General features: G+C 35.5%; 1 protein-coding gene across 5 annotated transcripts in view; it reads left to right on the top strand.

Annotated features, from left to right (window-relative positions):
- Positions 1-15481, top strand: part of AFTPH (aftiphilin) — a 69625-nt gene that overhangs the window by 24886 nt on the left and 29258 nt on the right. For all 5 annotated transcript variants that reach the window (XR_007135115.1, XM_047781936.1, XM_047781935.1 and 2 more), the window contains one exon: positions 5661-7624. Coding sequence is in view for 4 of the 5 variants with exons in the window: in XM_047781936.1 (XP_047637892.1) it covers positions 5693-7624 (1932 nt within the window). In the remaining variant the exon portion in view is untranslated. The remainder of the gene's footprint in view (positions 1-5660; positions 7625-15481) is intronic.

The following is a 15481-nucleotide window of genomic DNA, read 5'->3' as shown; positions in this document are numbered from 1 at the left end:
TTGGGAGCAGTGGCACCCTCTTAGGTTGCTGAAGCATAAGTTGGACCAGAGCCAAGACCTACTGAAAGGGAAAGTGCAGCCCACATTTTTCCCATCATGTGTGACACAGTCTTGAGAAATATGGAAATGTTTGTGGCCTCAGGGGGCTGGTAGAACCTGATGCACCTAGAAAGAGAAAAGAGAGCACCTTACTCAGGTGTGACAGAAAGAAAAACTACTTGTTCCTGATCCAGATCTTTGTATTTGCCTTAACACCTGAGTTTAAAATAAGCCTTGAAACAATAAAATAATCCTTTTTTAAAATTTTTTTTATTTTTATGTTTTATTTTTTAGGGCTATACCTACAGCATATGGAAGTTCCCAGGCTAGGGATCAAATTGGAGCTGCAGCTCCTGGCCACAGCCAGAGCCACAGCACTGCCAGATCCAAGCCATATCTTCAGCCTACACCTTCATTGCAGCTTACAGCAATGCTGGATCCTTAACCCACTGAGCGAGGCCAGGGATCAAACCCGCATCCTCATGGATACTAGTCAGGTTCTGAACCTGCTGAGCCACAATGGGAACTCCAAGTATTTCATTTTTTAAACAATGAAAAGTTTTAGAAAAAGCTGTAGATTAACCATGAACAGATTCTACTAATCTAACCATCACAGATGGTTCTTTAAAAATAAAGTATTATGAGAATGTAAAGTGATATAGCGCTCTAGAAAATAGTTTGGCAGTTTTTTACACAACTAAACATGCACTAACATAGGACACAGTGATTATACTCTTGGGCATTTATCCCAGAGAAATAAGAACTTATGTTCACACAAAAACCTATACATAAATGTTCTTATCATCTTTATTATACACACTGTTTAAATATACTGTTAGTATATATATTATGAATGTCGCATGTATACTATTTATAAAAATACAGGAAATAACCCATATGTCCTTCTCTTGGTAAATGGCTGAACAAACTGGTGTATCTGGCGGAATACTATTCAACAGTAAAAATATTGACCTATTGAAGCTTGTAATAACCATGCATTGGCCCTTAAGGACATTATACTCAGTGAAAAAAGTCAACCTCAAAAGATTACATACTGTATGAATTTATTTACATAACTCTCTGGAAATGATAAACCCTTGGAGATAGAGAACAGATCAGTGGTTGCCCAGGGACAGGAATGGGTTAGGGAGTCAGGGCAGTTCTGTATCTTGGTAGTGGTAGTTACATAGATCTGTACATGAGATAAAATTGAACTACACAACAAACAAATGCAAGTTGTTGGTTTTTTTTTAATGGTGAAGTCTGAATAAGGTCTTAGTCCTGTTAACAGTAGTATCAACGTTTCCAGTTTTGCTGTTTGCTAGAGCTGTAAGAGGTGTCACCATTAGGAGGAACTGGGTTGAAGGGTGCACAGGACTTTTACATTTTTCCAAATTTGTTCATCTATTATTATTTCAAAATTAAAAGTTTAAAAAATAAGGTTGTGTTGTACACTCATGTTCCTGGCAGTGTTATTCACAATAGCCAAAAGGTGGAAGCAACCCAACTGTCCATTTGACAGATAATACATACACCTACAGTGGAATAATATTCAGCCTTAAAAAGGATGAAATTCTGACACATGCTACAGTCTGAACCTTGAGGACATTATGTTCAGTGAAATAAGCCAGTCACAAAGGACAAATACTGTGTGATTCCATGTATACGAGGCACCTATAGTGGTCAGATTCATAGAGATGGAAAGTAGAATGGTGGTTTCAGGTGCTCGGGGTGGTGATGGGAAGTTATTGTTTGGGGAGGTGCGAAGATACTTAGATATTTTGGAGGATAAAAAATTTTCTAGAAATTGATGGTGTTGATGTTGCACAACGATGTCATTGTGCTTAATGCCACTGAACCATATGCTTAAAAAATGGTTAAAATGATAAATTTTATATTATGTGTATTTTGCCACAATTTTTAATAAAGTATTGTTATTATATAAGTAACATGTTATAAAATAGGCTTATTTAAATGCAAACATAAATCTCCTGGAATGTTTTAATTTTTTCTTTTTTTTTTGGCAACAATCACAAATTTATAAAACGTTGTAGTTTTAGTATAAATAAGATTTTTTTTTTTTTTCTGGAGCAATTTGAGACTCTTGCCAACCTGATGCCCCATAGTTTCCAAATATTTTCGTGTGTATACCAAGGATATTCTCTTAAATAACCACAATACTACTCTCTAATCCATGGGTTCTATTCAAGTTTCACAGTTGTCCTAATTGTGACCTTTATAGAAAGGGGAGCCTTTCTATAAAGAATCAAGTGTTGTATTTACTTGTCACATCTTTGTAGTCATCTTCACGTCTGGAACAGTTTTCTTATGTTTTCATAAAATTCATGACATTGATACTTTTGAAGATTACAGACCAGTTGTTTTGTAGACTGTCTCTCAATGTGAATTTGTCTGAAGTTTCTTCTTTGTGAATCGATTCAGGTTATCTATTTTGGGCAGAAATATTCCAGAAGTGAGTGTGTCCTCATTGCATCTTGTCAGGTGGATGTGTGATTTCGATATTCCCATTACTAGTGATTTCACTTTGATCCCTTGATTAAGTGTCAGGCTTCACCACTGTAAAGTTACATCTGTTCCCTTTGTAATTGTGCTGCAGGGAGGTGTTTTGAAACCACGCAGTGTCTTGTTTCTTACCCAACTTTTAATTTATTCCCTGACATGTTTATATCCTTGAGGACTGATAGTTTATTTTATTCAGTGAATTATAATCCATCATTATCTTTATTTTATGCTCAAGCTGTCCCTGATTTAAACAGCAGTAGCCCCTTCAGAGTGGTTTTTTGTGTCCTTTCACGTGTTCCCATCATTATGAATGCTTTTAACTTTTTTTAAAAAGGAATTATGGTTTTAATGACCACATAGTATGCTATTGTGATGATATAGCATAATTTGCTTAAATAATCCCTTTGGAGCATTTCCTTTTCCTTTAAGGGAAAGAAAAAAGAGTTTGTATATTTGTAGCCAAATTGGCCTCTGGAAGCCTTGTAACAGTTTACACACCTACCAGTAGTATGTGTGTACAAGTGTCCTTTTCTCCACAATCTTATTAATAATTGGAAAGTACTTTTAAATACTAGGAGCTTCATAATTACAGGGAAACTGTTATGAGATTAAGTGACCCTGTACACCCAGCATTAGAAAGGGTTATCAGGACTCTAGACAGGGTAAGAAAATAGTTTATATGTATCTTTTACTGTTTGGTTTTTTTTCCCCCTTTAAATCAGCAGAAAAGAAGGTTATCTTAGAACTAAAGGAATTTTTTCCTTCTTTACAATGCTGATTTTGTAAGGCAAACAATTTAAAGTAGATATATTGCAATGGAATTTTTTTTCCTCATGACTTATTTCTCTCAGCAACTAAACAGGCATGGACCTCAAAGATCTTTTTGAAATTCTGAGGCCATTTTCTACTAACTAGCTCTATGTCTGTCGATAAAGTTGCTCACCAGTAGGCCTCAACTCTCATCTCTAAATTAAACTATATGGTTTCTAAGGTACCTTCTCACTAAAACTGGAAGATCTTAAAAAATTATATCCTGAGAGGTGGAAGAAAGTAACTTTTTTTGGTTAGCTTGCAAAACTTGTTTGAATTTTGTAGTAAACATTTTTCTCCTGTGTTTAACTTGACAACTGAATTACAGTAAGTATCAGTTCATTGTTATGGGCTGTTTTTATCCTAGGACTTTGGTTGTTACTCTTCCCTTTGCTTTTAATGTTAAGTCTGTCTTGTGACAGTTTTGACTGTTTTGATGTCAGTTTCTTCATGGTGTGAGCATATGATCTTGTTATTTACCATATTTTCTCATTTTTTTTTAAGGCTGCACCCATGGCATATTGAATTTCCGGGGCCAGGGACTGAGTCTGAGCCACAGCTGCAAACTATGCTGCAGCTGCAGCAATGCCAGATGCTTTAACTCTCCGCGCCAGGCCAGGGATTGAACCTGCACCCCTGCAGCAACCTGAGCTACTTTATTTGGATTCTTAAGCCACTGTACCCACAGTGGGAACTCCAAACACATTTTTCTTTTTTGACTGCACCCATGGCATGTGGAAATTCCCGGGCCAGGAAATGAACCTGTGGTACAGCATTGACCTAAGCCACAGCAGTGACATTGGATCATTAACCCGCTGTGCCACCAGGGAACTCCCACTTACTCTATTCTTATTAAGGGCAACTGGATGGAGTATACATGAGAACTCTCTGCTGTTTTTGCAACTTCTTGTGAGTCCTAAGCAATTTCGGAATTGAAAATTATTAAAAAAAAAAAGATAAACTGCGATACCTCTCAACGGTAGGATATTATTCAGTACTAAAAAAAAAAAAAAAAAACTATTGTCATGAAAAGACATGGAGGAAGAACCCTAAATATGTCTTACTAAGTGAAAGAAGCCAATCACACAGTACATATAGGCTACATACTGTGATTCCAACTATACGACATTTTGGAGAAAGCAAAACTATGGAGATAGTAAGAAGATCAGTAGTTGCCAGGGTAGGGGAGAAGGAGGGTTGAATAGAATAGGTGGAACGCAGGATTTTTAGGGCAGTGAAATTATTCTGTGAGATAGTGTTATGGTGGATACATGTCTTTATGCATTTGTCCAAACTCATAGAATGTACAACATCAAGAATGAACCTGACCGTTAACTATGAACTTTGGGTAATAATGATGTTTTAGTGTAGGTTCATCAGTCGTAACATATATCATTCCGGTGGAGGATATTCATAATAGAGGAAGTTATGCATGCATGGGAGTAGGAAGTATATAGGAAACCTCTGTACCTTCTGTTCAATTTTGTTATGAACCTAAAACTTATGTAAAAACTGAAGTCTTAAAAACAAACAAAAAAAAATTAACTTGGGCCAGAAATAAACATTGAAAAACAAAATGAGGAAAATTTTTGTAGCCATTATTAGAGATAAAATTTTCATGACTTTTATTTATAAAGAACTTACACAAATCCATACGACAAGTCCTGAGTACCCAGTGAAGGAAAAGAGAGCTTAAGAGAACAGGCAAATGCCCTCAAGAGAGATTTTTGTAGATGTACTTTTGTAGGTGTTTATTTGAAAATTTCTGGGGAATTCCCATTGTGGCACAGTGGAAATGAACCCGGCTAGTATCCATAAAGGTGCGGGTTCAATCCCTGGCCTCTCTCAGTGGATCAGAGATCCAGGGTTGCCATGAGCTGGGTTTAGGTCACAGACTCAGGTTGTATCCTACATTGCTGTGGTTGTGGTATAGGCTGGCAGCTGCAGCTCCAATTCCATCCCTAGCCTGGGAACTTCCATATGCTGCAGGTGTGGCCCTAAAAAGCAAAAAAAAAAAAAAAGAAAATTTCTGGAATCTCCAAATTCAGTAATGTACTACCAGTGCCTTGGAAATATACACTAGAAAAGAAGTTTTTTGTTTTGTTTTTTGTTTTTTTGCCATTGTATTATAGCTGTGTAAAATAATTTCACCTAAGATAAAGGTAGCTTAAAGATAAAAAATAGAGCACTGTAAATTTGCACTGTTTTGAAGTTTCTTTGAGAGAATTTTCAAAGATCTTGTTTTATGTAATCTGTTCCCTCAAAAAAGAATCTTTTTTTTTTTTTAGGTGTAAATTAATTATTTGAAAGCAGTTGAACGATGGAGCCAGACATCATTCGAATGTACTCTTCATCTCCACCACCATTAGACAATGGAGCTGAAGACGATGATGACGATGAATTTGGGGAATTTGGTGGGTTTTCTGAAGTTAGCCCTTCTGGTGTAGGGTTTGTTGATTTTGATACCCCAGATTACAGTCATCCCAAGGAAGAGTTTGTACCTTCAAACCATTTTATGCCAATTCATGATTTCTCAGAAAATGTAGATAGCCTTACAAGCTTTAAGTCCATGAAAAATGGTAATGATAAGGACATCACTGCTGAACTATCTTCTCCTGTGAAAGGACAGTCTGATGTTTTACTTTCTACCACCAGCAAAGAAATAATTTCGTCTAAAACTTTAGACACTTCCATTGATGGCATAGAAAATCCAAGAGATTTAAATAAAGTGGTGGAACAGAGACAGAATGTTGGAACACCTGAAAGTTTCTCCCCAGGAGATTTTAGAACTGATACGAATGTTGTTCATCAAAACGAGCAGTTAGAGAGCTGCAATGGTGAAAAGCCTCCTTGTTTGGAGATTCTAACAAATGGGTTTGCAGTATTGGAAACTGTAAATCCTCAGGGAACAGATGATCTGGACAATGTAGCTGATTCAAAAGGACGAAAGCCTCTTAGCACTCATAGTACTGAGTTTAATTTAGACTCTGCACCTAGTCCTGCTGAGGAATTTGCAGATTTTGCCACATTTTCCAAAAAAGAAAGGATACAACTAGAAGAAATAGGACATGCAGTTTTAAATGATAGAGAAGCACTAACCATTCAGGAAAACAATAAAATTAATAGAGTCAGTGAACCGAATTCTGTAAAAGAAGTGTCTTTGGATGGAAGCTTTGGCAATAAAGGAGATACTGCTAGAGAGGATGAGGTTTGTGTTTCAGAAATAAGCATAGTGAGTAACAGAGGTTTCAGCAATGGAAAACAAGGCCTTCCAACATTGCAACAGGATAAATTTTTAAATTCAAGTGTTCAATCAAAGGCTTGGAGTTTGGTAGACTCAGCTGAAAGTTCAGATACCAGTAGGAGAGACCAATGTAAAGCTGAGGAAGAACTTGATATATTTACTTCTAAATGTCCTGACCTATGCATGGATTCTACTACTAAAACTTCTGATGCCGATGATGTTGGTTCTTTCAAAGAAGAAAGCAGAAAGTTTACTGATTCCCAAAGCGCCAGCATTGCTCCTGTAGAAGAAAATGTTTTGGATGATTCTATAAGTGTAAAAAATGGTGATAGTAGTAATGACTTTGTGACTTGCAACGATACCAATGAGGATGATTTTGGTGACTTTGGCACAGCCAGTGGCACAACCCCACCTTTTGTTACTGGTACTCAAGATTCAATGAGTGATGTCACTTTTGAAGAGTCTTCAGAGCACTTTCCACATTTTAGTGAACCAGGTGATGACTTTGGAGAATTTGGGGAATCAAATGCTGTTTCTTGCCAAGAGGAAGTTATATTTACCGAGTCAGACCTAAAACAGACATCTGATAGTTTATCAGAGGGATGCAGTTTGGCAAGAAAGTCTCCTGGGACAGGCACTGAACCTGTTTCAAAACTGAAAATTGGGCAAGAAGGTGAGTTTGGAGATTTTGATTCTATGCCAAATAGTCAAGATGACTGCAGTGCTTTTCAAGACTCTGATGATTTTGCAGACTTCAGTTCAGCTGGTCCTAGCCAAACTGTAGATTGGAATGCTTTTGAGGATGGACAGAAAGATAGCTGCTCTTGGGCTGCTTTTGGAGATCAGCAAGCTACTGAATCTCATCATCGAAAGGAAGCCTGGCAGTCACATAGGACAGATGAAAAGATTGATACCCCAGGAACTCCCAAAATGCACAGTGTCCCCTTAGCAGCTTCCAGAGGAGCAGTTGCTGGTGGTCATTTACAGGAAACAGCCACTTCAGTTCAGGTACTTACTAATTTTCTCTATTTTGTATCATATATTAATTGCTGTGGAGGCTTCTAATTCAGCTTTTTAAAAATATTTAATTGGATACCTGTTAAAGGATTCTCTTCTGATACATGATGCTTGGCTGATTTGTAGATGAGTTACATGTTTTACAACCCTTTGGTTAACTTTAAATAGACATTCCTATAATAATGCTTGGTAAATTTTTTTTTTATCTCAGTGAGTTTCTTTAATATATACAGAAATTCATCAACTTGATTTTTTGGTAAATATAAATACCACTTATGCAAAAACTCATTAAGTAGCTAATTAGCTATCCCAGCAAATCTTTCAGTTTTTGCCTTTATAGTGATTTTAAAAGGAGGTTAAACTGAGATTTAGGAGACTTTTTGAGTTTTAGAAAGTAATGGCTTTTAATTTTGTTTATCAAAGACCTAGTTTTGATTTCAGAAGAGAGTAAGCAGAATCTGAAACCACAGTTCTTGCTGTAGCCTATAGGGAACTGGAGGATAGAAAAAAGAATTTGGGGAAAACAAAACAAAACAAATTTAGACCTCTTAATTTAACAGCTAATAAAAGGCCAGGGGTGAGGGTGTGAGATGCATTAGGGGTTAGACTAGAACAAAAAGCAGCCATAACTTGACTTATTGTGACTGTATTCATTTGCTTATAATTTCTTGCAAATGTATAAGTTTACTCTTCTTGGGGAGTAGTTTTGTCAGGGAGTATATTTTTACCCCTTAGCTCCTATACGTTATCCTTTTCTGGTCAAGACTTTTTCAGAGAAGATTCTCTAAGATTTATTTTAACCTAAAGTAGACCTTAGAGATGCAGTTTGATATCCAGATTGTTCCCCAGTCCCGAGTTGTACGCTGTGCTAAATTTAACCTTTTGTCAAGCCCACAGGTGCGGAAGAGAGCACTCCCTTGAAAGTCACTGCTTTTTACTGACAGTAATAATATATGTAACACTTGGTCCACAGGCCTGTCTTAAATATACTGAAAATAAAATCAACCTACAAACTCTACCTCTCCACTTATCTCTTAATAAGCAAACCATTTTTAGTTGGAAATACTTCTTATGTCTGGTTATTAATTAAAATAGTTAAGCTTCATTGCTTTGATATTTTTGATACGTTAAGATATTGTAGGAATTACGGAACCACCAGTGGGTGTGCACAGCTAATCACTTTTCGTTTGATGTTGAGTGTCTGAATAGCTTAATTTGCTTATTCAGTTATTACATGATTTGGCTAAATGTGTATTATTCCTGTGGAGTAATTCATTATTGAGGCAGAAGCTTATAGTTTTAAACAAGGAGTGAATTAATTATGAAATGCAAGGCAAAAACTGTTGGTTTTGAGCAATCCTTTCCCTATTTAGTTTCATCTTGCTAGAGGATAGAGTAGCACTGCTATGGGATGATCTTTAATTTATAGCCCCAGAACTTTTAACATCATCAGATGATGAATTTTTTTAAGTATGATCACTTCAAAAAGGAATTTTTTGCATCGTACAAGCTGATTGGAGTTATTTATGTGTGATTTGGTAATGGGATATAAGAGATAATAAAATACATGGGTTTTATGGAACCTTACAGATCTGTGTTTGAATCTTGATTCAGTCACATAAGTTATAATTTTGGATAAGTTACTTCTGAACTCTAAGAAGGAGGTGAGATCTAGTGCAAAGGACTTTTGTGAAGGTAAAATGACAGTAAATTTTTAAATGAGTGAAAAGATCTACTGAAAAACAAGAATCTTGTGATTTGGTTTTGTTTTATACAAGTAAAACAAAAACTGTAGAGATATGTCGAGATGCATTAAGACTTGCTGAGATTTGTTTGGCTCGGCCCTCAAGCTTTTCTTTTTGCTGAATGGGTTATGCAAAACGAGTGGAACTTGGAGATGGATGTGAGAAAGGAGAAACTGCTGGAAGTGGGACTGGAAGAGAAGTTTGGAAGGAACTTGAGATGGGGAAATGGGTAAGCCCTGTTGAATAAGTGACCGAGTTAGAAAGTGACTGATTCTTATCCTGCTATTGTGAGGAAGCTTTGTGATGAGCAGTTTCTTCCTTTTCCAGAATCTGCTGGAAATGCACATTAACCTAGTTCTCTAGGAGAGGATTAGATTTATTAATATTTTGCTTAAAATGTTTGTCCTAGTTGCTACCATGTTGGAGACATACAGAAATCCTCACATATTAGTGACAATAAATGTTAGGGTTTTTAATGGTATAACATAAAGTGATTTATCCCTCTTGAATAATTTTGACCTGAACAGAGTGCCATCAAGTTCTGCTTTGACAAAATGTTATGAGAGTCTTTTTAGAAGTCAGAGCTCAGTTCATTCTGTTAAATAGACATGGGGAACAACTATTTGTTTTGTGAAGCCAAATGGTATAGTTGTCATTACAAATTTCTTTGACTTTTTACTATGTATGTGACATTGTCCAGGTCCCTATTTTTTTTAGTACTTTCCTTTTTTTTTTTTTAGCCTACCAAGAAGATATCTTAACATTTTAATAAAATATATCTTCCCTGGGTCAAGAGACAATCAGTTATTGCAGCTTTATTGCAATAATTTGTTACTTAGGGAAAAGTCAACCAAAAAAGAAATGTTTCAAACTTAGAAAATGTTCTTAGACAAGCTGATTATCAGATGTGAGTCCAACAAGCCTCAGAGGGTTCAGGCCTTGTTGTAAAAGCCATAATGACCATTTATTGAGAAATATTCTTCCCCTTGAGTGAATTATTATTTTCTGAGAACCTAGAGTTCAGTTTATTCCATTCTCTTGTAAATATTAGTACAAATTATAGAGAAAAGCAAGTTAGTGGTAGTTCTGTTATACAAATTGGAAAAAGGTCAAAACTTCTTCACCTTTGGGGCTAGGATTTAAAACAAAACAAAATGACAATAACAAAAACCCAAAATCTCCTTAATTTGAAAGCAGTTATTTTTCCAAAAGACCATTATGTATATTGTTTTAATTTTTTTTTAAATAAAACCTGTAATGGTCCAGAAAGGAACCTGGTTGAAATGGCCAAAATGCTTTTTCTTAGACAAAGGAGATGTAAGCACTGCATTAAACTTGGAACTTTTGTAAAATTTTTTAAATGCTGCTCTGGGCGTTATTTGAGAATTTAAGTAATTGGTAAATAATCTCGTTATGTTAATTGGCTATAGAAAAGGAAGCTCTGAGTTATTTTTTTTTATTAGCCATCTAATTGATAATGCTACTGGGAAAATGTTATTAGAAGAGGATTTATCTTGAGAACTTTAAAAATTTGACTATCACAAAAAGGAAAAAGAGGAGAATCACTAATACTTTGGCTTTTGTTATTTTGAGATTAAGTTATTGGTTTGCTCACCAGAAAGTTAGCATTCTCAAACTGACTGTAACTACATTTTCACCCTCATTTGTTTAATCACCTGGTTAAGGTTTATGCAAGTTTTCCTTTCCATGGGTGAACACTTGAATGACTGAAAACATAAGTAAGCAACAAAATTAAAAAATTAAGTGGTCAAAAGGTACAAACTTTCAGTTATAGATGAGTCCTGGAGCTAAAATGCGCAGCATGGCAACTACAATTAATAATATTGTGTTGTATATTTGAAAATTGTGAGAGTAGTTCTTAAGTTCTCATCAGAAGAAGAGAAAAATTTGTAACTATGGTGGCCATTTTGCTATTGAACCATTATGTTGTACACCTAAAACTAATATAATGTTACATGTCAGTTATATCTCAGTTTTTAAAAAAAGAAAGAAATTGAGCTTTTGGCCTTATAGCTCTTTGCTTGCTTAAAGTATTTGGACAGCAATTCCTTTTGTTACCTTTTGCTCAGAAAACTTGAAATTCTGGTCTTTAGTTCCAAAATAGATAGAAATACTTTATCAAGTTTATCCAGAAACTGTACAGAAGAGGCAAACCATTTTTTTAGAGCATAGTGAATAGGAAAACTTGGTTATTACTCTTCTTATGTAGCTTGATGTTGGAGATTGATAAATACACAATTGTAGGTTGTACTTGATATCTTACTTAATATTTAATGGTGTTAAGGCATAAGGTATCCTCTTAAATAGAAGATTAAATTGCTCAATGGATTTTGTGTTTCTTCTAAACTTCCACTTAAGAACAAGACCTAATGCTATCAATATTAAAACATTAATAGTTGACATTAATCAACTATTGTTTGTAAGGAAGAGAAGAAAACTAATTAGAAATATGTTGAAGGAATTTTAGAAAATACCTTCAATACAAGATACATTAAAGGAGATATGCCTTTGAGTGGCGTAAGAACCAGATCTAGGATCCTTGATGCTGGTCTTATACATTCCTTTGGAAAATTGAATGTGAATTTCAATACACTGAGTCTTTTTTATACTCCAGTGTAGTAATTTACAAAGTAGAGGTGTATTAATCAAAGTTCTCCAGAGAAATAGAACCAGGAGGATGGACGGATGCATGAAGAAACGGACAGAGACTAATTTATTATAAGGAATTGGCTCATGTGATTATGGAGATGGTCTCGGAGGTCCTAAGATCTACAGTCTGCAAACTGTCTTCAGTTGATTGAAAGAGGGCCATTCATATTAAGGAAAACAATCTGCTTTACTTAATCTAACAATTCAAATATTCACCTCATCCAGCAACACCCTCACAGGCATATCTGGAATAATGTTTGACCAAGTGTCTGAGTACCTTATGGCCCAGTCAAGTTGATGCATAAAATTAACCATCACAGGAGAGGATACCAAATGTCCATATATAGCTTTCAGGATTTTCAGAAGACCTGTAATCTCTTTGTAACTGAGTTATATCAGTTAGACAATATGACCTATTTATACCAGTGGATAAAATGAAATGACTGCTTGTATAACCCAGGACTTTCTTCCTCCAAACCTGGACATGGAGATATGACAGAACTGGGAATGAGTATAAGTGAATTCAAGCATAATGCTTTGCCCCCATTGATGAATTAAAACATTGGGTAATCATTTTTGCTTTCCCAGAAATTCTGTCCTGGTTCAAAAAAAGTAAAATGCAGAGACATTCAAGGTATAAATAACCCTGATGAGGTGAGAAAATTGGGAAAAATAGAGAAATCCTGTAAAACCAGCATACCTTTGGAGAGTAGTATAGCCAAGACCACATGTGACTTGTGAGCCCCTTCCCCATAAAAGATACTTAAAATCTATTTCATAACTTGGTATAAAGATGAGTATGTTAATGTGAACTATTAAAACATTTTAATGAACCCCTAAAATTATTGTGGACCTTAGGCCCTGTGCCTGCTGCATAAGTTGGCCCAGGTTATAGAATAGCGCCTAAAAAGCAAGGCTCTGGAGTTACACTGCTAGATTCAGATCCAGGTTTTGAGCACTAACTTGCATTAGCCACTTCCCTGAACCTGATTAGAAAATAATAATAATACTTACCTCAAAACTCTTATTATGAAAGAAAAATGAAATTTTGCATGTAAAGGAGCTTAGCTTAGTGTCTTGCACATAGCAAGTGCTCAGCAAGTGTTAGCTGTTACTCAGTAATCTCAAACATGCACTTCTTAGAAAATGGTCTTCAAAGGTGCAAGAAATAGTGTTGCCAAGTGGATTTTTTTGGTGAATTGTGAGAAGTAATAGGAAGGCAAATGAAAATTTGTGTGGCAGTACCCCTAGTTCAGCTATATATACTCACCTGTCAGATCATTTTGAGAGCAAAACTGGTTCTTCTGTCTAGTTTCCATTCTGAAAATAGTTTTGATAGGTAGAAACTCTTCTGAGCACAAGTGTGCTTCTCTGCAAGTAGCCACATCTCCTCCATTGGCTTCCTAGCACTGGAAAGGATAGGGGGAAAAGGGAGCCTGGTACCTGACTGGAAGAACATTTCACTTTCAACCCTGCATTTATCAGAGCCCCCTGTTCTAAAAATGTTTAGTGGCCAGATGTGCTGCTGTTTGCAAGCTTTAGAATTTGATATGCTTATGAATTGACAGACATGGCTCAGTCACCAGTTTCCTAATTCCAGATTCCAGAGAGAACTGATGACTGTATTTCCTCTCTGACTTTGACATTGAAAGCATTTGGGAAATTCCAGTAATTGGTGTGAATTATTATTATTTTATTTACTTTGCTATGTAGTTACTATTGTAACCTCAGTTATGTAATTTGTATGCTAGGTGTGTGTGTACTTTTGTTACCCTCACATTGATTTAGAGAGCCACACTGACTCTTCAGTAAAAATTTATAATTTGCCTTGTTGGAAACTATGGGTAGTAGTGTAGATGAATAATTTGCTCCTGCACAGTAGAATAAATCAATGTTTAAATAATATTTTACCTTATTGATATGATACATTAATTTTATTACTGATTTGGCTTAAGGCTATTGCATATAAAACTACTTTGGCTGATTGTGTTGAGGGAAAAAGTTGAATATATTTTAAAACAGTTAAAAAATTTTTTTGTGTGTCTTTTTTTTTAGGGCCGCACCCTAACAGATTCTACTAAAAAGAAACATCACACATGGAGGTTCCCAGGCTAGGGGTCTAATCAGAGCTACAGCTGCCGGCTTACACCACAGCTCATGGCAGTGCTGGATCCTTAACCCGCTGAGGGAAGCCAGTGATCAAACCCACAGCCTCATGGTTCCTAGTCAGATTCGTTTCCATTGCACCATGATGGGAACTCCAAAAACTGTTAAAATTATTTAATAATTTTTAAGAAAGAAAACTATGCCAAACTCTTTACCAGCATCAGCCTTTAACCTTTCTCTCATGCTCAAATTTATGCTCAAAATAACAGATTTTTTCAATTTAGTGTCTGATTAGTCTGTTTTGAAAAATCTGCTTTTTGAAAGAAATCTATCTGCTTGGTCACAAGAGTAACTATTCTTGTGGTAGGTTAATTTCTAAGCATTATGTTAGTTATATTCTTGTACCTCTTCTTTTTACACTTGAACTGTGTTCAGTCACATTTTTGAACTTTGAACTTTATTGTTCTTCTTGGGAAGTAAAGCACTCTTAGTAGACCTAATATGTTGTTTACATACTTTATATTTCATAACATAATTAAGACTTAAGTCACATGCCAGCAATCAAACAAAATGTTCACCAATTTTCAAAATTTAAAATCCCCTAGGAGTAACCGTAACAGATTCTACTTATATAAGCAGCTCTTAATGAAAGGTATTTTTTAACTTGGTATTTTTTTTCCAAACTTGATAGGAAGATCTTGGGAAGGATGCAAAATATTTTGAATTATTTAATTTCATGTTATAATATGGTAATAATTGATATAAATTGAGACAAATGTTTTCATAATGATTCAGAATGCTGAGTAGTGGTAGAGAAACAGCATTAGTGAGATTTGAACCTAGTTTTGACATGTATTCCTTGGCAGGTCGTTATGTCTTTATCTGTCATCTATATAATAGTAGTAATGATATAAGCTACTACTTTTTTAGCATACACTGGGTGTCAAGCTTTCACTAGTCGAATTTATTATTCAACCTGTGAGGTGAGCCCTGATAGCTCCAGTTTCTAAATCCCAAAACTCAGTCCCAGCCTCTTGGGTCCAAAATCCTCTATTGAAGTGTTATAATTGCATCAGCCATTTACTTACTGGAATTAACTAGTAGTAAATGAAATTTGGCATTATTTATTCAGGGACAAGACAGTAGCCCTTTTAGTCTCAAACTGGCCTAGTGATAGTTGGAAACTAATGTAATTTTAAAAGTAAAATATTAGGAAGTTTAATTTTAATCAAAATCTTTGTTAATTCTGTTAGTGGCTGCTTTTTTGTTGAATTGTTGAGAAGTTCCTTCTTGTGATGAGTGGTGCCATTCAGTTAGTGGATTCTGG

Source organism: Phacochoerus africanus, chromosome 5, assembly GCF_016906955.1.
Source record: "Phacochoerus africanus isolate WHEZ1 chromosome 5, ROS_Pafr_v1, whole genome shotgun sequence".
In the NCBI taxonomy this organism is placed as follows: Eukaryota; Metazoa; Chordata; class Mammalia; order Artiodactyla; family Suidae; genus Phacochoerus; species Phacochoerus africanus.
Note: the sequence above shows the minus strand (reverse complement) of the source record. Positions and strands in the feature narration are given on the sequence as shown.